This window comes from Octodon degus, unplaced genomic scaffold (genome assembly GCF_000260255.1).
Source record: "Octodon degus isolate 3935 unplaced genomic scaffold, OctDeg1.0 scaffold00137, whole genome shotgun sequence".
Classification (NCBI taxonomy): Eukaryota; Metazoa; Chordata; class Mammalia; order Rodentia; family Octodontidae; genus Octodon; species Octodon degus.
The window spans coordinates 5,150,942-5,172,499 of NW_004524713.1; the positions used below are offsets into that span (position 1 = coordinate 5,150,942).

Sequence of the window (21,558 nt, forward strand, 5' to 3'; positions counted from 1 at the left end):
GGGGATTGAACTCAGGCCCTTGCACTTGCCAGGGAAGCGCTTATTCCACTGAGCCATCTCCCCGGCCCCTATCATCATTTTTGACAGCAAAAAGTTCTTATATATTCACCCATTGACAGGCACCTGGGCTGATTCCACACCTTAGATATGCCATGATGAACACAAGTATGAAGGTATCTAGCTAGCTCGTGTCCCCAACACATGGGCCATGGGGCAGTACTGGTCCATCGCCTGTTAGGAACCAGGCAGCACAAAAGGAGACGAGTCGTGGACACGTGAGCAGAAGTTGGATCTGTATCTATAGTCACTCCCCATCACTTGCATTACTGTCTGAGAGCTCAGCCTCCCATCAGATCAGTAGCAGCATTAGATTCTCATAGGATCATGAAGACTACAGTGAACTGTACATGTGAGGGATTGAGGCTGCATGCTCCTTAGGAGACTCTACTGCCTGATGATCTGAGGTAGAGCTGAGGCAGTAGTGCTAGCACAGAGGAATGTACCCACTGCATATCTCAAACATACATTAATTTTAGAAAGAAATCTAAGTCCCCAGGCCCCTGCCCTCTATCCATGGAAATACCTTTCACAGAACCAGTCCCTGGTGGCTCATGGGCTAGGACCATTTCCCTACAGCATACTGGCTTTAGTTCTTTGGGATATACAGCAAGGAGTAATGTTTAAGACTTACAGAAACAATACAATGGCATTAAGAAGAGAGTATGATCCATGAGGAGATTTATTTTGTTATTTCAGAGTAAAGTTTGGATGGGAAGCAAACTAACTTCCCAATTCTCTGAAATAAAACACACATAGGGCTGATGAGATAGCTCAGCAGACTAAGCACCTGCTTAGACAAACATAGGGACCAGGGTTTAATCCCCAGCACTATATGCTGTGCCAGTCCCACTCCTGGGTACACTGAGCTAGCCACCAAGACTGGGCATGGTGGCGCAGGCCTGTAATCCCAGTGCTAGAGAGGCTGAAAACAGGAAGATCACTACAAGTCCGAGGTGCATAGTGAGACCCTGTACCAAATACATAAAATAAATAAATAAATGAAAATAAAACATGCAGCAGAGACTCTCTTAAACATCCCCAAGGCAGAGGATACCCCCTTCCTCTCAGGAAAATACCCTGCCACCAGCTAATCTAGTGAAACACCTCTGCACCAAGAATTGCCATGCTGTCAGTCTATGGACGGTCCCTTTAGTTTGTTCCCAATATTCATGGCTACTATACTTACAATCAACTTATTGAATTTAATTGAATATTAAGAAAAACTATGAACTATGTATATGGGTTGAGAGCTAGCTGGATGAAAACACACACACACACACACACACACACACACACACACATTAGGGAAGACAAGATACTGAAAAACACATTTCTGGCAAATTAGGTGTGGGTGAGACAACTATAAAAGATGTGGGAGGAACACAGACTACAGGAATTCTATATTCAGATTGCTTTGTGAGTGTCTAAGTTTTCTCTTCATCTTAAAGAAACAGAAATTGAAAGTGACAGATATACATTATGAATGTGCCTTATAAAAGAAAGAAGATGTGGAACTCCAATCAGCAGACCCATATTCAAAGAAAAGGCCTGGCCCTACATCAAAAGAATGGCAAATGAATGTACATTTATCCATCTTAAGTTAAACTGAAATGTTTGAGGTATGTATCATTTTTTGATTCCCTGCTTTAACCTACTTTTAAGATTAACCAATCATGTCAGATACAAGGCTCTCTAATGGCTCTCCCCAAACAGACCCTAATTTAAACATTACATTTGCTTTGATTTTTCTCCTGCAGGCTTTGAGCCTATAAAGACGTGGGTTCTGGTCACGCATCCACTGGCTACACACTCTAGACAAGGTCACCCCACATCCAGCCTTAATTATGAGATCTATGATCCTGGAACAACAATCCCTGACCCATCTGTCACCCGGCAGTGAGGTGAGGTGCTCCTCAGGAGGTGGGGAGCAGGGACAAGCCTTGCATCCCCACCTGGCCAGCTCCTACTCCCCTGTCCACAGCCAGCACAGCTCTCACCTCCTCCAGGGTGTTTTGCCTGCCATCCTTTCCCACCACTTCACCGTCACAATGACTGCAATAACCAGACATTTATTTGCCTGCATCAATAAGTGGCTTCTGGGCCAGCCAGATAGCTCAGTGGACTAAAGCACCTGCTTACGCAGAGTGCAGAGGCTGGGGTTCGATCCCCCACATGCCATGCTTGCTCCACCCCTGGGGTGCACTGAGAGGGCAATACAGACTGGGCATGGTGGTTGCACGCCTGTAATCTCAGTGCTTGGGAGGCTGAAAACAGGAGAATCACTACAATTCTGATCTACATAGTAAGACCCTGTATATCCTGTAGACCCCATACTAAATTCATTTTTAAAAACTAACATAAGTGCCCTCTGATCACCATGCCTGGCACAGAGCAGGTGCCATGACAGCACGCATCAACTGGCGGGCTCATCTGCATTGCCACTTTCCCAACACCCTGCACACGGCCTGCCTAGCACCTGAACTGAGAAACTCCAATTACTTATGTCTGCTGTTTCACTGGATTCCAGTCTTCGTTTTTACAGAAAAATACTACAATAAAAACAGTAAGCACTCCAAAGGCCAGCTCTGGCACATCCTCACTGGGCCATTTAATTCCCTAGAGTTTTAGCTCCAACTTTTGCATCAAATAAAAATAGCAATATATTAAAAACTAATAATAAAATAAAAGGCATAAGGACAACTCAAATGTCCTCCCCATTTGTTAATTAAAAAGAAGAACACCCAACTCCCTAAGCTGCAATGCAGGCAAATGCGAGGCTGAGTGCAAGCAGGAGTCCCAGGCAGTCCACCCGAGTGCAGCTGGTGCTGAGCGCGGAGCCGCAAGCCCCACTCCCGAGAGGCCCAGCGCTCTCCACCAGCGTGCAGCTGACTTCTAGGGGAGGACTTTTGGCCTGTTTCCTTTCCTTAATGAGACAAATGTTTCCAACAGCAGAAGAAACTGGATCATGACCCCTCGTGACCCCTCGGTAACCAGCCTAGCAACAGTTAGCAGAAGACCAAACTGGTTTCTTCCACGCCACTGCTCAGCTTTTCTCTGAGATAATTTTAAAACTAATCCTAGACACCAATCATGCCTTTTTATCCATAAACCATTTCAGCACATATCTCTAAGGGAAAAAAATTAAAACCCCCAAATACTATTAGCATATCTAAGAAATGAAACAATTCCTTAATCCAGGCTGAGCATCCTTAACCAGAAAGTCCAAAATTCAAATGCTCTAAACTCTGAGAATTTTTGAGCCACAAATTTTGGATTTCAGATCTGCAGGGCAGAGATGTACAAGCTGTGCTCAAAGTCTGAGAAACAAAACCCAAAAAATATTTGCTTGGTCGAAGCAATTCAAATAGTGGGCGCTCGATCTGTGTCAGCTAATGTGGAGTCAGGGGATGTATTTTCCTGATTGTTTTATAATTTTAATTTTTTTTTGCTTCATCTTATCCTAATTTAATAGAAAAAACAATGAAGTCAATGATACAAAATTTGAAAACAAGATAGGAGCAACAATGATTACTGCATTGCTAACTGTCATCTTCAAAGTAGTTGCTCAGATTGTGAGACACAAGCATGAAAATATTGATCAAATGATATAAGCACAAAACTCTGTATTCAAGAATAGAAAGCAGTAGTATAGCTATCTTAACTATCATACATACTTTATATACATTTTTTCTCCCATTTTCTCCTTTCCCCCACCCCAGTTTCACTTTTCTTATAAACAGTTTCGTAACACTTCCCAGTATGTATTTTGGATGTTATTACTCTATCAGCTTCTTTCACAAGGGAAACAATGTAATATTTAAACATGTGAGATTGAGTTATTTCATTTATGAATATGGCAAGTTGCATTTATTTATCTATATAAGTTTGTTTCAAGTTTATCTTTTTTTTTTTTAGTGATTGATGATGTAGAGTGTGCCTAAGGAGAATCACATGGAGAGAAAACATTCGCTCAGGCTTTCACAAAGAGCAAATTGGTCAAGCAATGGCCGTGACTCATCCACAAGGCTGGCACTGACAAAGGATCTACAGACTGTGGTACAGGGTTTCAGGGTAAGCCCTGAGGGGATTTGACTGACCTTTTCAGATACAGAAGTTACATTTCTTGTTATATAGGTCTTGCTTTATCTTGGTCTTAACCATCCAGCAGGAAAGTATAAAATCGAGGTATAAAAAGTAAAGCCATATTAATATGCTGATCTATAAAAGGCTCAAGTCAACAACTTCTGACATTGCCAGGCCTACGGATAACCCACTACCATTATGGACTACTGGACTATACTGGAATATTTCGCTGAATTCACACTTCTATGATATTTAAATGACAATGGAATACTCTTCTCTGAAAAAGAAAACGGGGATACAGATGAAGGACCATGTATCTGTATATTCAAAATAGTTAGGATAAATATACAGCTACATTCTCTTAATTCAATGAATAGAAAGATTTGTTCTAATAGTGTTTGTAGACAGGATATCATGTCTGCATCTTGTACAATGAATAACCACTAAGACAACAATATGCAATGTATTAATTATTGAATTGTCCATATATATATAATATAATTTTAATTTTTTAAAACAATTGGTTTGCTGGTTTGATTCTCAGGATCCAACTAAGATCCACATTTTGCATTTATGATCTCTTAAACTTCTTCTAACCCAGAGAGGGACTGAAAATACAGGCTGCTGGGCAACTCCTACAATGGCTGGTTCAGTTGGCCTGGGGGCAGTTTTAGCATTGTGACAAGTTTTGAGGTAGCAATTTCCAGGGCTCACACTTTTGGGCGCCACTGTTCATCTATAGGTCCCCTCCACCTTGCCTTTTCCCCTTGCTACCATGAGACAATAGGTTCTGAGCTCATATTGTACACTTCCTGTCCATGCCTGGGAAATGTTACAGGCAGCCAGAATGTCTGCGTCTCCTACAGCTAAGATGGAATAAGCGTGGTGGGTCAGAAGAAAGGAAAACCCCTGAATCCCTGCATCCTGCCTCACACTGGTCTCCTGCTCAATGCCACCATCAGCTTTTCCTGTGCAAGGAATAGTTATCAACTTCCTTGAGTTTGATGCACCCTTCCCAGGATCCCAAGAAGGAAGCTTGGGACAGGCTCCTCACTAGGACATTCAGAGCATAAGGGCCACCTCTCTGGCCAGGTCTGAGAGATGTCAAAAGAGGTGTCAGGTCCGGGGAGATGGCTCATTGGAATAAGCGCTTCCCTGAGTTCAATCCCCGGTTCCACCAAAAAAAAAAAAAAAAAAAAAAAAAAAAAGAGGTGTCACTGAATGGGGAATGACACAGAGCTCCAGCTTCCCTTCTGCCTTCCCACTGGGCTTTGGGTTGCATTTATAGGAGAGACAAATTTAGGAGGACACACCCATCAGGCTACCAAGCAGAGAAATCTAACTTCCTGCCCCTGCATACTGCTCTAGCAGGCTCCCTGATTAGCCAGACTGAGTTCACACCTGGTCACCACACATGAGAACACCAACAGATAAACAACAGGGCAGTGCTCTGCCTGCCTGGCTCTTACTCTGGACCTGTGGCACTCCTACGTAGCTAAAACAGACATGAACAAGGTTCCCTAAAACCCGATGACAGCTATCAGAGGGTCCAGGCAAAGGATCCTATGGTGACAGTGACAATGACTGTGAGTAGAGAGCAGGAGCTGCTGCCAGCTCCACAACCCTGACCAGGTGCCTCGACTCAAGCCTCAGTATCCCCGGGTGTGCAGTGTGGACAGAACCCTACTCACTGAAGCACACTGGGAATGGGGCATCCGTGCTAGGACCGCAAGTCAAGCTCTCAGGCTGCTGGGGGCCAGAGAAGAACACAACCAAGTTGCAACTTCAAGCTGCTCCCCACTCCCCGACACATACCCACACTGAAGGCATACCAGCTATGGGCCAGCCTGGACCGGGCACAGAGGGCATCGCAGCACAGGCTCTGCTGAAGCATGTGCCACCACCTACCTGCCCACAGTGGAGGGGGCACTGGCCATCTGTCGGGAGGGAGACTCTCCAGAGGAGCTTCAGTGACCTCGAGGTCTCTTCCAGGATCTGCCTGGCTGCGCTCAAGCTGGAGACAAACTTGCTCAGAGATGCTGAGTCTGGGTCCTACCAAGAGGAAAGGGGCCATTTAATGAAGTGCTGAAAGAGATTCTGCACGAGCAGAGTCTAATTGATGCAGGGCTTGCGTTGCACATGCTAAGCAAGAGCCTGGTGCGACACAACACCAATTAATTGTTCTTAAAGACTGGTGAACTGTAGCATGTGAGAGAAGTCAGGGTGAGTTCAGATGAATTAATAACCGCCATTAGTAATCACCAGCCTTAACTCTCATCACTACTACACCATGAACAGGATCCACACTAGAGCCACCCGCACCACGCCACAGCCCACCGAGTCCCTCCAGAGAGCATGAGGCCGACAGCAAGGGGAACAGTGGGGATGCTTCTGTCACATGATGCCAAGCCTCATAAAGTCTCCCTCACCGTCTCTGCTAGTACAAGCAAACTCTGGGTGGGGATGGCAAGGGCACTGGGACACCGACCACACCTCCTGGAAGGGCAGCGGCAGAGCAAAGAATGGAAATTCAAAGAGCATCTGTCTTCTCAAGTAAGAAATACGGAATCACACCCCCCTTTCAGATATCAAATTGACATAAAATCATAAATAAAAATATTCAATAAAGACAAAGGTATAGTGAGATAAATGCCCATGAAAAGAGAACTTTTGGGAAAGTAATGTGGCAAGAGCCCTAAAAGGTTCACAACCCTTGAACCAGCAGTTGCTCTTCATACCTTATCAAGAGTATGGTCAGAGATCTATGTACAGGGAGGCTCATGACAGTTTACACATCCAACAAGCCGTGCAAGCGTGAGTAATGATGGGGCCTCCATATGCCAGCTTATTAGCAGCTACTGAAAGTCAAGTGCTACAAAAACATGGAATGAAATAGGGGAAGTGCTAAAACTTGTCACTTCAAATATGTGAAATCTGTACATTCATGAGTAGGTTTGGTAAAGTTCTGAATATCCTAAATTTTAAGTGCTAACCTCTAAGAGGCATTTAAATACATTGTATTTTTAAAATGTTATAAAATTTCCAGCTTTTAGAGGGCCGGCCAAATAGCTGAGTGGACTAAAGCACCTGCTCAGGCAGAGCGCAGTAGCCAGGTTCGATTCCCAACTTGCTATGCCGGCCCTGCACCTGGGGTGCACTCAGAAGGCAATGAGACTGGACCTGGTGGCACACACCTTTCATCTCTTGGGAAGCTGAAAACAGGAGAATCACTACGAGTCAGATCTACGTAGTGAGACCCTTTAGACCCAGTACTAAATACATAATTAATAAATAAAATAAAATAAAATTTCTTTTTTTTTTTTTAAATAAAATTTCTAGCTTTCATATGATAAAGATTTTAACCACAAAAGAACAAGACCTTATTAGTATGTATTAACTTACCAAACATCATCTTGTAGCATCTAGGCTAGGTAGTAGCCACACAACACTGAGCAGAATAGAACTACCCCTGCTTTCCTAAGGCTTATTATCTGATGGGATATGAAATGCAAAATTGCTTTTAACAATATAGTAAAACAAAACAAAAAGTCAAAACCTGTACCAGACAGTAGGGGTCTCAAATATCCTCCATAAGAAGGTCTGAGAAGAGGGGCCACAACCCATGACTCAGAAGTCAGAGGGTTGGTCCAGTCTGGGTTGGCAGTGGATGCGACCCAGGCCTCGAAGGAAGTGGACAAGGTATACGCCAACTGCAAGAGTCCTCAATAAAAGGAAGCTTAGAGAAGAAAGATTCCATTGTGCTAGGCAGGGCAAAGGGGGAGCCAAACAGTCTGAAGGAGACCCCAAGCCAGCGGGAATAGGGAGCCAGGGCTGTAGACGGGACACAGGAAGCAATTATATTCAGCAGCACATACCCGGCCTGCGCACAGCAGGACACATGGGGGACAGGAGCTGTTACAGATGGAGGAGGCAGGCAGAGCCAGACCAGAAGCCTGAGCCCCTCGGAATCACTGCCCAGGTGAATGTGGTGGCTTCTGTGCGACCTGTGAGCTGGAAGCAGTGTCACAACACACAGAGAGCCTCGGAGGACAGAGACTGAATTTGAATGTGACTGCTCTGAGCCACTGCTCAGCATCTCTAAGTCAGAACCATCACTCGGTTCATCAGCTTGTTCTGAGCAAGACGTAAAATATCATACAAAAAGCTGCTCTGGTAAGAGTTTGAGCCGCCCTGATCTTGAGGGGAGGTGGTATATTTCCTACAAGAAAGCTCATCCCAAGGCAGCTGTGGAAATTATGGTACAATACAGATGGATGTGGTATGGGTATGGTGTGGTCAGGTGTGGTGTGACAAGTGTGGTTAACATGGTATAGTGTAGTATGGTTCAGGGGGGTTCAGTATGGTGTAGTGTGGTGCGGTGTGGTGCAGTGCAGTGCGGTATGGTGTAGTGTGGTGTGACAAGTGTGGTTAACATGGTATAGTGCAGTATGGTTTAAGACTGTACAGTACGGTGTGGTGCAGTGCAGTGTGGTGCGGTGTGGTGTGGTATGATGTGATGTGACGTGCTTCTCACATTAGCCACAGTGCATGAGCACACAGCCTAGCTGGCAGTGGACAGGTGGACTGGACAGATGAATGGCTAGACATACAGAAGGGCAAATGGACAGAAGGACAGGTTAGAGTCTAGAGACAGCGGCACTCACAGGAGCAGTACAGCAGATGCCTGTGGAGTGGCCACAGTAACATGGCACAAACCTCACCACACTGTTCCCCCACAAGCACCAACAAACCTTTCCCCACAGTGGAACTGACCTCTGAGTATCCTGGGCCACATTCCTGCTGCCTCTTTTAAAGCTTTTACTGAGGACAAACGGACCACTTGTCTCTCAGCCAAGCCCTCCCACTTTCTGCCCTTGCAAAGCCTCACTCGTCCAGGCTTTCTTGGTCTGGCTACCTTTGTCCCCAGCTCTGGACTTGGGCTGGGAGCCTCGTGGGTCTGAATGTCCATCTCAGCGAGGAGCCTCTGGCCCTGGCAGACCTGCTTCCACATGGCATCATAGTCCTCAAATAGGCCTAGGACGTGGCGGCCACTCTTGCTGGCCCACAGGCGGGGGCCAGTGCCCAAGTGGGGCAGGCACGAGGTAGTGGTTGCCGAGCTGCTACTCTCACAGGAGAGAGAGGCCACATCATATCCAGAGACTGGAGGAATTTCTGAAGCTGCAAAACAAGAGGCAAAATATCAGATCAATTTAGAAGCAGCACCCTGAGTTCACAGAGCTTATAGTGCTGAAGCCAGAAGAGGGTCAAAGGAGGCCCTGGCGCCCGTGTGCTACCCAGCATAAGTGCCAAGGGGAAGAGCCTGGTTCCTGGGCCTCTGACCACACCACCCACACCAGGCTGATTATGCATCCTGCAGGAGAGCAGAAGCTCAAGTCAATTCACCCAGTGCTCACTGACCACCCACTCTGCAGAAGACCCCAGAGGCATGAGATGAGTCAGGCCAGTCCACACTGCAGCAGCCTAGGGTCTAATCAGAAAAAGGACACCGTAGGAGCCACAGTGTGGTAGTGATCAGCAGATCCCAGACAGAAATGGTCCCTTGAGCAGGGAGGGAAAGGTTGGAGAAGGCTTCCCAGAACCATCCACAAGTGGGCTCTCTGCCAGCACTACCCTAGGCAGAGGTAAACACCTGTTGCTGTTTGCCTTTGGACCCAGAGAAGTTTGGATAACTAATTCTGACTGGGGCAGCAAGAAAGGCTTCCCAGAGAAGTCAGCGTTCAGGGTGGGTCTTGAGTAGTAGCGTTACCACCACTGGGAGGAGGATGAAAGTCACAGCGAGGGGAAAGCGCAGCCTTGTGCAGGATGCTGACCCACCCGTCTACCCAAGGAGGAGAAGGCGGGGCAGGCCCATCGGGGCTGCACCCGGGGGCCCTGCAAAGGCACAGGAAGGTGGCCACACTCGAAAGCAACACAAGCCCAATGAAGCTGCTGAGGTGGGTGATGCTTTGAAATGGGAGACCATCTGCTAGACATGCTGAGACTCTGACCCCAAAAGCCCTGCCAAATTCTCAGGGGGGACCAGAAGAGCCCTTGGCTTCCATTTAAAAAGTTCTACTGCCATAACTAACACTGCCACAGTTACCCAGGCCTCAGCTTGTACCTGAATTTGGTGTTGCTCTCTGGGCAGAATCAAACAGATCACACGAATTATCAATTCCCATGAAATATTTGTCACCATCTACAAAATGCAAAGCAAGAGAAGGAACCTATTAGTTTTATTATTATGAGCTAGAGAAAAACAGAATGAAACGACGACCAAGAATCTCACACACATATAGACATTCACCTATTCCGACACATAAGCATCAATTCAAATCTTCCATGGGCATCGGTCCTGCCAGGCCCTCTGCAATACACCAGAAGTGGAATGACCAGGCCCAGTGTCTTGCCTGGAAGAACTAGCTCACCCAACAGGTAAACAGAGGGAAGTGAGGAAGCTGTAGGCCCTCAGCCTCATCAGGTAGAGAGGTGCTGGCTCCAACGCAGCTTCCTGAAGGCTAACACTTACAGTACTGTTTGTGAATGACCCAGGAGAAAGAGGGGAAAAAACGCCAGGCAGAGGAAGAACCAGGTGCATAGGCACAGAGGTGTGGACAGTCACTCAGGAAGAAATCAGTTCCTCTGGCCAAAGCCCAGGTACCAGGGAAAGACAGCAGGGTGCTACACCAGAATTGCAAGGACCGTGGGACTCAAAGGCATTACGTTTACTGAGACCTGGGTCTGGACTGGAAAAATGAGTGTGCGGCCTGCTGCAGTGAGCTGAGCAGGAGAGGAAACTGACCCACAGCAGGCTCAGGGGCCTGCAGGTGCAACACTGCAAGGAGATACAATCCATTAGGCACTGTATGGCTGACCTGTGCAAGGCTCTAAACCGTGAAAGCACATTCACATCTGAAAAGCTACTGAATTCTCAATGATGCAGAGGGCAAAACAATACTGTAATTCAGATTTTAGGGAGGCAGCTCCAGAGGCAGAGCCAAGAAGCGTCCACCCAACCTGACTGAGCACATCTGTGGCACAGCAAGAACACAGTCCGGGTCTTAAGATGCTCTAGCCAAGCTTCTATCCATGCCCCTCTAGGGGATGGGCTGACGTATTCAGTGCAGGCCAATGGTGCGCTGTAGCTCCTGGGATCAAGGGGCCAAGGGGCAAAGAGGCTGGCACCCTGGCCAGCTTCTGAGGAGAATCATTTTCAACTACAGACTGAAGTCTTTAAAATGTAACTGTACACAGCTGCACGTAAGCACGGCTCTCAGACGTGTGACTGAGCAAGACACGGGATCAGAGAGGCCCTCTGCTACGGGCAGGAGCATAGGCTGGGATGCTCATGGCCAGCACAGAGCAGTTGCCTCTGGGCAAATTCCAGAAGCAGGAAAAGGCAGTGCAATGGCTCCGCACTGCAGCTAACCCAGTTTTCCCTCTAGGCACCTAACCAAGGAATGGTTCTCCTGCTTCTGTCTCCTCTAGCCACCCTTAGCCACCAACAGGCACATTCTCCTCCAAGCCCTGAAAAGGACTGGGGTGACCCGTATTTTAAGCAGTCTTGGCCATGCTGATAAAGTCATGGAAAAGATGCCCCCTCTGAACACTGCTGATGTAGTGACTGCTTAAAAGGCTGATTTTATCCTAAGAATACTGCTTAACAGAAAAAAAAAAAAAAAGCATATTAACATTGATGCTTCTTAGAAGTCCAAATCAGAGATCACTTTAACAATCAACAAGGTAGTGATTTGGTAACTGGCAATAAACTGCAAACATTCATTAGGAAGCCCATGAAAACGCACAGAACATTCATGGAATGATAAATTGGGTAAAACGAAAGGAAGGACACAGAAGCCCCATAACCAAGTGGGCCAATACAAAGTCAAGCTGTTTATAATTAATGAAAAAAGAGATATACGCAAAGGTAAAAGGTATATGATCATTATGTAGACTAATGAAGGGTTTTTTTTCCCTTTACTTTTTTCATATAGCTGTATCATCTTTGTGGTAAAAATTTTTAAATCTTTATCAAAGAGAAAACAAGGAATCAATCAGTGCAAGTTGCAAAGCAGACTGATCTGGTGCTTCTTAGATTTGTATTTTTTTTTCAAAGTTTTATTGATAAACAGATAGCAATGAGACAGTTTCAAATCTAATCGGAAGTACAGTTTCAACAAATAATACACTGCATATATTCTTCTTAGTGGTTAATTGCTGTACAAGATGCGGACTTGTGATCCTATTTACAAACACCATTAGAACAAATCATTCTATTCATTAAGAGAATGCAACTATATATCTATCCCAACCACTTTGAATACACAGATACAAAATGGACATTCATAGGCATACCCCATTTTTTCTAAGTTCTGTTATTGAATATTATAGGTGTGCAAACTCAGCAAAATATTCTAAAAGAGTCCAGTAGCCCATAATAGCATTGGGTCTTCTGTTTAACTGGCAATGTCAGAAATTATTGACCTGAGTCCCCCACAGCTCAACTTAACAGCATGGCTTTATTTCCTATATTTCGTCTTCATACTTTTCTACTGGATGGTTAAGACCAAGGTAAAGCAGGACCTATGCAACAAGAGTTGTAGCTTTTTGGTCTGAGAAGGTCAGTGAAATGCCCTCAGGATTTATCCTGAGATCCTGTACCTCAGATTGTAGAACCTTTGTCAGTGCAGCCATGTGGATGAGTCACGGCCATTGCTTGGCCAATGTGCTCTCTGTGAAAGCTTGAGAGAGTGTCTTCTCCCCATGTGACTCTCCTTAGGCACACTCTACATCATCGATCTCTTTCCTCTTTGGCCCCATAATCTTCTTGATCAGAAAATTTGGGACACTACCAAGGTACATGACGTTACAGTACAGGTTCTCATATGTCCTGAGTCTTAATTGACCTTAGAAGACTAGGGCCAAAATGTTGGCTTTCCTTGTAGCCCTCCTTTTCTCTAATTTTGGTCTGCAAACTTAGGTTGTTAACCATCTAGAAGACAAGCTTATTGTTATTATCAAACAATTTAGGCTATCAAGCTTAACCTCACTATATCACTGCATTTCAAACATCTTAGGCATAATAAGGAACAGGTATTTTTCATCAAGTATTGATATGTTGAACTTTAAGTACCTACATAATATGATAAAAAACATTTAAAAATTAGATTATATTTTAAAAATAGGATAAAGAATTCTATACTTCTCATGTTTGCACAAAAGTCCAAAAATTAGATTTGTATTTTTAAATTAGAAGCAATAGGGGCTTCTAATGATGCAGAGGGAAAAACAATACTATAATTCAGATTTCAGGGAGGCAGCTGAAGAGGCAGAGACAAGAAGTGTCCACCCAGCCTAACTGAGCACGTCTGTGGCAGAGCAAGAACACTGCCCAGGTCTTAAGACACTCTAGCCAAGCATCTAGAGGGGGTGTGACTCAGCAGTAGAGTGCTGGTCCAGCATGTGCAAGTCCCTAGGTCTGATCTCCAGTTCTGCAAATCAATTAATCGAAGACAACAGACTTAATCCCAATCCAAGTAAAGGCAAGTACAAGTTTGTACAACACTGTCTAGACGAGGGCCACTCCTCGACCTGCAGGACAAACACACTCACCACACCATGGCATTGGGATGGCATCCCTAAGACACTGAGGCTACGGAGGTCGGCACGGATCAGAAGACTGCACTTGGAGCTGAAATGGTGTCTAGTCCCAGCTCTGCCACCTGCCTGCAGGGCCACTTTGGGCAAGCCCCATCCACTCGCTGAGATTCGATTCCTTCATCCACATAGCAAAGAGTATGGCCCAGCCCACTGAGCTGAGCCTGACCTCTCGATGTTCCTTCTAGGTCCTAGCGGGTGAGTGGCAGGGGTGTCTCATTTTTCCACTGCTCCCCTCACAGCCCCTGCAGGGTTAGCAAAGCCTGAAAGCAAATGCAAATGCAAAACAGAGCCACTGTTCTCACAGAGCAGCTTTCTAGATCTCACAAGATGCTAAAAGCCAAGAGGAACAGGTACTATTTTAAAAGCAGTAAGAGCACTGAAAAGGCTTTTGAGCCTCAGGGTGACAGTGATGTGGGCAGAACTAAATGAATGAGGCCAAGCAAGGCCGGCGGCAGCAAGGCAGCTGGACATTGCAATCCTACACCTAGTAAACCAAGCTCCCACACAGACCACGCCAGCCTGCCAGCTATGCCAGTGTGACCACTCACTAGGGCCAGGTCCCTGTCTCTGACGGTACAGAGCACCTGCTGTCAATGGGAGGGCACCTCCACAGGGCAGAAGCGTCACCTAGAAGCTCACACATCACACACAGACACATGGAACTTAATTCTCAGAAAGCGTGGAGAGGCAGCAGCCATACCGTGTTGGTCTACAGGAAGGGACCACTCGGGGACGGGCAGGGCCTGGGCTGGCAGAGTGAAGGCTCCTTCCCGGGCCTTCTCAGCCCCCTGGGCCAGCTGCTCTTCCAGCTTGCTCCGAAGGGTGCTGTTGGTCTCGATGCTCCTTTCCAGCTGTGCTCGCAAAGCCTTGATCTCCATCAGGAGCCCGTGCAGGTCACTGCCGTGCTCCTGCCCCCTGCAGCCTGCTCCCAACGCCTCTGCCCTGTCCTCTGTGGATGTATGCAAAGGGAAGCTGTGACATTGTCCCTGGGCAACTGGACAGCCATCAAGGGAGCGCAATGGTATTTTCAAACCACCATCACCACCCACCTCCTCCTTCCTAAGAACTAGGTACAATTTAAAATAACAACTCGACTTTAAAAACAAAAATATTGGCTGACTTAATTGCTGCTATTCCACAGGCTAAATAAGAGCTGGAAATTAATTTTCACTTCTGGCCATAAAAGCCTAGCAAATTGCACACCAAACCCTGAAATTATGTCTAGTAGTAATAAAATCTATTTGGGCTGGAATTATAGAATGAAAGGGGGTGATTTTAACAGCCACAGTGTATTAAAAAGGCACAACAGCAAGAATAAGAGAAGCAACTTGAGGAGAAATGAAAGCTGCGACACGACCCCTTTCTAGATAAACTTTCAATAGAGAGAAACCATCTGGAAAATTAGTTTTTAAAAAACCCTCACTACACCTCAAAATTGATTCTGAAACATTAGACCTTAGAGTTGAGCCACTGCAATCTGGTATCTCACCGGAACCATTGAGGACCAGGGCCAACCACTGTCCCAGAGCAGTGTCCAGCACATGAGAGGTGCTCCACACACACTCCATGGGTGAATGGGCAGAGAAATACATACTAGCAGGAAAATTATGAATGTTATCTCCTGAATGCCAACTGTATGCCAGGTACTGGCACAGGATGTTAACAGCTGACCTCAATCAACTTTTACAACAACTCTGCATGGTGGATGTTAGCAGATATGTTTAGAGGTAGAAACAGGCCCGAAGGTGAAGCAATGGGCTAAGGCCTACAGGGCTGGGATCCAAGGAGGGAGGTGACAGAAGGAAGCTGTCCTGCCCCCTGACTCCAGTCCTTCACTGCCCACTGCTGTTTAGGAAAAATGGCCAGGTTGGGGTGGAAAGGAGCTCAGGGGTAGAATGCTAGCCAAGCACGTGCAGGAACTAGGTTTGATCCCAAGCACAGAAAAAAAAAAAGAGTGGACCAAAGGGCAGCATGGGTCTGTGGGAGCCCCTGCCCTCACTCCCCCACCGGCAGTCCAGGCAAGCTCACAGCCCCGGAGCCCTCGCCCCACAGCACCCAGTACCTTGCTGCTGCCTCCTGTGCTCCTCGGCCAGCTTCTCATACATCTTCAGCTCCACTCGGAGGGACTGCAGCAGCTTGTCATTCTGTGACAGCAGCTGCTGCTTCAACTTCACCTCCTCCTGCACCCTGCAGTGGCGACAGCATGGGAGGAGAGGCCACTTCTACCTAGGGCAACTCACTCAGACCCCACAGTGCAGGCCTGTGCCTCCTCAGCCAGAAGAGTGTGGACAAAATGGGACAAGCTGAGCGAAAACTCCCCACAGCCACTATTTCCCAAGTGCCCCATGCTCGGCCCTCTCATCATCTTCCACAGACACGGAAAAGGCAGGTGCTTTCTGACCTTCCACTCAGAGATGTGGGGAGCAGAGCTCCTAAGTGCCGTCCCTGCCCCAGGAGCGCACGGCTCTGGAAGCCCAGCACAGTCTGACAGAAACACAGAGGCCCTGCTACGTCCCGCACACCCTGGGCACCAAGGCTCAGGACAGGACCTCTGAGGGAGTGTGGCACTCATGAGAGGAACTGAAAACACGCTCTGCAAGGCAGAGTTGAGGGGAAGCTGCAAGAAACCCAGCAGAACCAGCCTCTTCAGAGCTACAGCAGGCAAATGTCACTGTTCTGCTCAGATTCTCCCAGTCCCTCCGACGCCACTCAGAGCAAATGCCAAGGGGGGCCTAGTGGGTGACAGCATCCAGCCGCCTCCCTGCCCTCGCCCCACCACAGCCCTATCCTCCAGCTGTTCTGACCTCCTCACTCAGCCCTGGCCACTCTGCCTCAGGGCCACGCTCCTGTGAAAACCACCTTCCCTGGCGCTGCTAACACTCATCCCCCTGGGGCCCTAGTAAGACACCAAAAGCCACGCCCCACCCTCTCCTCTCTCAGATTGTCTTTCCCTGCCTCCTTCCTGCCCACCAGACCTAAGTGTCTTTGCTTTTGCTTGGCACTAGGGCAGGGCTCCAGTGTCCCTGGGACTGGCGGCAGGTGGCGGAGCACGCAGGCTGCGCCCACCTGCCCAGCTCCTGGCGGCTGCTGTGGACCTCCTGGAGCAGCTGCTGGTTGCATCTCTCCCTCTCACTGACTTCCTTCTGCAGCCTCTCGTTGTCCTCCTTCACACTGGCAAACTCTTGCTGAAGGTGCTCCAGACTTGCGGCCTTCCTGGAGATGGACTCCCGCAATTTTTCATTCTCTTTCTGTTTATCTACACACACCAAAAAGCACCAGTGAGAAGGATGTCATTTGTTTTTTCCAGCCTTATTACACAGATACAGCACTTCAGCTCAAGCACTCCAAGAATACAAAAAAGAATGAGATTTAATCTGGCGTTTATGGTTTTGGCATTCCAATTATCTTACGCATTCTGGGCAGATAAATCTGTCAACATCAAAGCTGTAGATTAAACGTCACTGGGATAAAATGGGCCTATTTAATTTTCTATTAAATAATGGGCCTTACAAACCTGGTTAATTTTGGCTTCGCAGAGCACAGTAGATAGAAACTTCTGGCAGAGGCTGGAGACAGGGCCCAGACTCTGGCAGTGCAGGTAGAGAGACCAGAGCCACCAACAGCCTCCTGCCAGCTCAGCAGGGCCTGGCACAAGGTGTCTGAGGTCATCGCCTCTCAGAGCAATAAAGTACTTCCAGAGGCCAAGCGGCCTAGAGCAGGCTGCAGGAGGGAGGCAGAGCAGAGTGCTAAAACTTGGGTGCTGCTCCTGCATTCACTGCCACCTTGACCTCTGTTTCTCTCTCCCTCCTGCTTACTTTTCCACACAGCTATGTCAAGGTGAAGGCTCACACAGGACCTCATAAGCGCATGGGGGCAGTGGGCTGCCAAGAGCTGTGCTGGAGGTGGTACCAGCCACCACATCCCAGCACTAACCACAGGCACTGCGTGAAGACCTCCATGCACGCCTCTTAACCCCCACAGCAAACTCTGAGGCAGAAACTGATTCTCCTCATCTTTCCAATAGGACACTGAGGATGGCAAGGTTAACACTGCCCTGTGGTCACACAGCCAGTAAGCAGCCAAGAGAATTTCTACACAAGCTCAGACTCCACATGTCTCCCAGACTGCAGACCTTCCAAGATGCACATCATTCCCAATGAGCCATTTAAAGGCCTTGGCCCTTCTGAACCTGAGAGGCCCTGGGTAATCCCTCCACACCCTTCTGGACTCAGTTGCTGGAGATGTTTCTCGGGCACCATGATGCCTTTGCCCGTGTCCTACCGCATCCTGACCTGCCTTTACCATGGCCAACCCTCATGCTCCTATGGTCCGGCTGTGCCTCCCATCAGGCCATGAGCCCCAGGGGAAGGGAACAAGACTCTTCATTTTTGGTGAAGAGTCTACATAGGTCCTGACACCGAATGGGAGAACAGGGAGTGTTGCTGAAGGAGTGAATGACTTGCAGAGGCTCTAATTTTATCTCCTAAGTCAATATCAGCATCAATAGCCTCTAGGGGAAGCGGTATAAGCTGGTTGAAGTTCTACCTCCACCACTCTCTAGTCCTGAGGCCACACAGCCATGCAGCTCCCCAGGCCTCAGGTTCTGACCCAGAGAAGAGAGTTAATAACACCTCATGCAAGAAGCACTTTAAGTACTGAAAGATATTATACGTGAAAGCTCTTCAGGAGCTAAGCTCTAAACAGAGGGAATTAAGAGAAGGGATTTTTTTGAAGGACCACTGGATAAACTTCACTGGGTGAGATGGCAGTAATATATTCTCAGCCCCTCTCTTTTCCACTGTGAACCAGGATGAGTGCAAGGTGGCTGGAGGGGGATGGAGGTGAATGTCAAGTAAACAGAGAGCCTGGCAGAGATGCTTCTGAGGGCTTTACTCCTTTAACTGTCATAACAGCACCATGAGATGCTCCTTAAGCTCTCCGAACCCCAGATTCTCAGCTACAAAACAAGAATGATTCAAAAGGCTGTGGTGACAATTAAATGGGGTGAAGCTGTCACCGAGCCATGGGACTGGAACCTCCCTCGGTCAGATTCTTTGCTGGGCATGGAGGCTTTGGGGCCCACACTGCAGGGGGCTCCTGTCATTCTTACCTTGAGACCCCTTCACTAGCATCGTGTTCAGCTCCTGGTTCTGCTTCCTCAGGAAATGTATCTCTGATGTCAAAGAATTATGCAGCTCTGACCCATATGCAAAAGTGTTGGCAGAAGCTACAAAAACACACACAAACAGGATGGAACCTCCTAAAAAACCATTTTAACAACAAGGAAATGAAACATGCAATGGAAATCACTCTGTGAACTATGTACGAGACTGCCAGAGACCAAAGGGAAAAAAAGTGGGTTTAAAAGAGAAGGCAAGAGGGGTCTTCTCATATCTTACCTGCCCTGAAGATGAACAAAGCAGAGACCTAGGACAGAGTGACATGGTGGGAGACACAACCTCACTGCCAGCTGCCTGCAAGGTCTCGCCCTGTGGTAACTCAGTCCCCTCCAAACCATTCTCTCTCCCTTGTCCCCTGCCTCAGATGGTGCCATCAGCATCATCCCTAACCCAAGCCAGCAACTGAGACCAATCAAGCCATCCTAAACTCCTCTCTGTCCCACTGCCCAATCCTGACAGCTGATTCTTCCTCCAAAATGCCTTGGACCCGGGCCAACTCTTCCCTGAGGTTCAGGCTTTAACACTGTGCTCCAAACCTCCTTCCTACTTACTCTACCAATGGGATTGTTATCGTAGACACAATTCTTTTTTGTGTTATCATCTACTCAAAAATATGGGCTAGCCCAAAAGAAAATGGAATAAACTAAATGTAAGGCCGCACTTCTCAGTGTAGAATCTGGGCTTCTCTATGGTTAGCTCCAACTCTGGCAAACCCCACTCCATCTTCCTTCACGCCCCACTGCCTGGGCCCTGTCTGCCCATGTGGCCACAGTCCTTTCTGATGCTGCAGAATGAGATGCTCTGTTGTGCAGAATAGCCCCAACCACTCTTTCAACTATTGGTTTACATTCACTGCTTGTAAGTGGGCACTGTAAAGATTAGTCTAAAGCTAGACAAACTGGGTTGGAGGTCACATTCTCACCCATAAATACCTCACCAAGCTCTTGTCTGCCTGCTGAACTCTCATCCTTCCTCCAAATCCAGCTCAGATGACACCTCCTGCTGGACAGCTCTCTAGCTCCACACCACCCACACTGTTCTAGTGTTCACAGTCACAGCTGCCACCTCTGTGCAGCAGGCAGAAATTCCCCTTCCAGCTTCCATAAGAGAATGCTCCCCATACAACAGCCAGGCTGCCAGGCCCCGTTCTCCTTGCCACCCTGCAGTAAGAACATGTCAGAGGGCTCTTCAGGCCACCAAGACCCAAAGGGCAGCCTGCTGCAGGCCTCAGGGAAAGACTTTGCACCCACAAAAACAAAAGAAGCCTAGCCATTTCCTCCCCATGTTTTGGACACCTCCTACAGAGGACACAGAAGGCTGATAATTATTACAGTCATCATGGATACCAAGCCCAAACAAATCCTATTGTCGCTGAGTCATAAAACCTGCCTCCTGACTCCTTGCTTCTAGAGTTCTTGATATGTAAGAAAACATGGAACTTCTTGCTTATATCAATTATCTAAGGCTGAGAGCATTCTTCTATACAACCAACTACCTGCAATGTTCAAGCTCCTTCTAGACAAACTATGGCAATTTTTGCAAAAGTTCCCCTTCTTCTCAGCTACAGCCCAACCTTTTTCACCTGCTAGTGGTTTGCTGCTTATCTAATGTCATTTAATTTTTAAAATTCATAAATGTGTCTCTCTACCATCTTCATTCACTTTTCTCTATCAGAGACCCCACGGTTGAAGTATGACTCCAGTTACTCAATAGCTATAATACCTCAGGGTAGTCACATAACTTAACTCAATAAAAATTACCCACATAACATTTGCTCCTGCTATAACTATTTGTACTAATATTACCATTCATGACAGACAGAGCTAAAAGAGGACCAAAGAATCATCTATCTGTATGAGTAGGGAAAATTCTATAAACACTAAGTAGTCACTTTTCTTTTCTCTTCAAACCCAGATTCTTTTTTTTTTGGTTTGTTTCTTTTTTTCTTCCATAATTTTATTGAGAGATATATAGAAATGAGACAGTTTCAAATCAAACTGGTAGGGCACTTTCAATAAATAATACATTGCATACACTTTTCCTAGTGGTTATTTGCTGTACAAGATGCAGACATGATATCCCATTTACAAACACTATTAGAACAAATCCTCTATTCATTAAGAGAATATAAATATCTATCCTAACCATTTTGAATACACAGATACAAAATGGACATTCATCTGTATCCCCTTTTTTATTTAGTTCTGTCATTTGAATATTATAGGCGTGTTCACTCAGCAAAATATTCTAATAGCATCCAGTAGTCCATAACAGTATTGGATCTTCTGCTTCACTGGCAGTGTCTGAAATTGTTGACCTGAGTCCTCTACAGCTCAACATAATAGCATGGATTTACTTCTTATACTTCGTTTTTATACTTTTCCGCTGGATGGTTAAGACCAAGATAAAGCAAGACCTATTCAACAAGAATGGTGGCTTTTGGATCTGATAAGGTCAGTGAAATCCTCTCAGGATTTATCCTGAGATCCTGTACCTCACATTGTAGATCCTTTGTTAGTGTCAGCCTTGTGGATGAGTCACGGCCATTGCTTGGCCAATGTGCTCTCTGAGAAAG

The 21,558-nt window shown here is 46.8% G+C and overlaps 1 protein-coding gene across 4 annotated transcripts in view; it reads right to left on the reverse strand.

Moving 5' to 3' along the window:
• The window catches only part of Cdk5rap2 (CDK5 regulatory subunit associated protein 2), a 210,533-nt gene that overhangs the window by 6,887 nt on the left and 182,088 nt on the right, over positions 1–21,558 (reverse strand). For 2 of the 4 annotated variants that reach the window (XM_023701589.1, XM_023701588.1), the window contains exons 29-35: positions 18,914–19,030; positions 16,870–17,059; positions 15,866–15,990; positions 14,504–14,752; positions 10,265–10,342; positions 9,059–9,321; positions 6,052–6,195 (exon numbers count right to left, since the gene is read on the reverse strand). In XM_023701589.1, the coding sequence (XP_023557357.1) occupies positions 6,052–6,195; positions 9,059–9,321; positions 10,265–10,342; positions 14,504–14,752; positions 15,866–15,990; positions 16,870–17,059; positions 18,914–19,030 (1,166 nt within the window). The remainder of the gene's footprint in view (positions 1–6,051; positions 6,196–9,058; positions 9,322–10,264; positions 10,343–14,503; positions 14,753–15,865; positions 15,991–16,869; positions 17,060–18,913; positions 19,031–21,558) is intronic. The other 2 variants (XM_023701591.1, XM_023701590.1) reach the window with 2 other exon arrangements.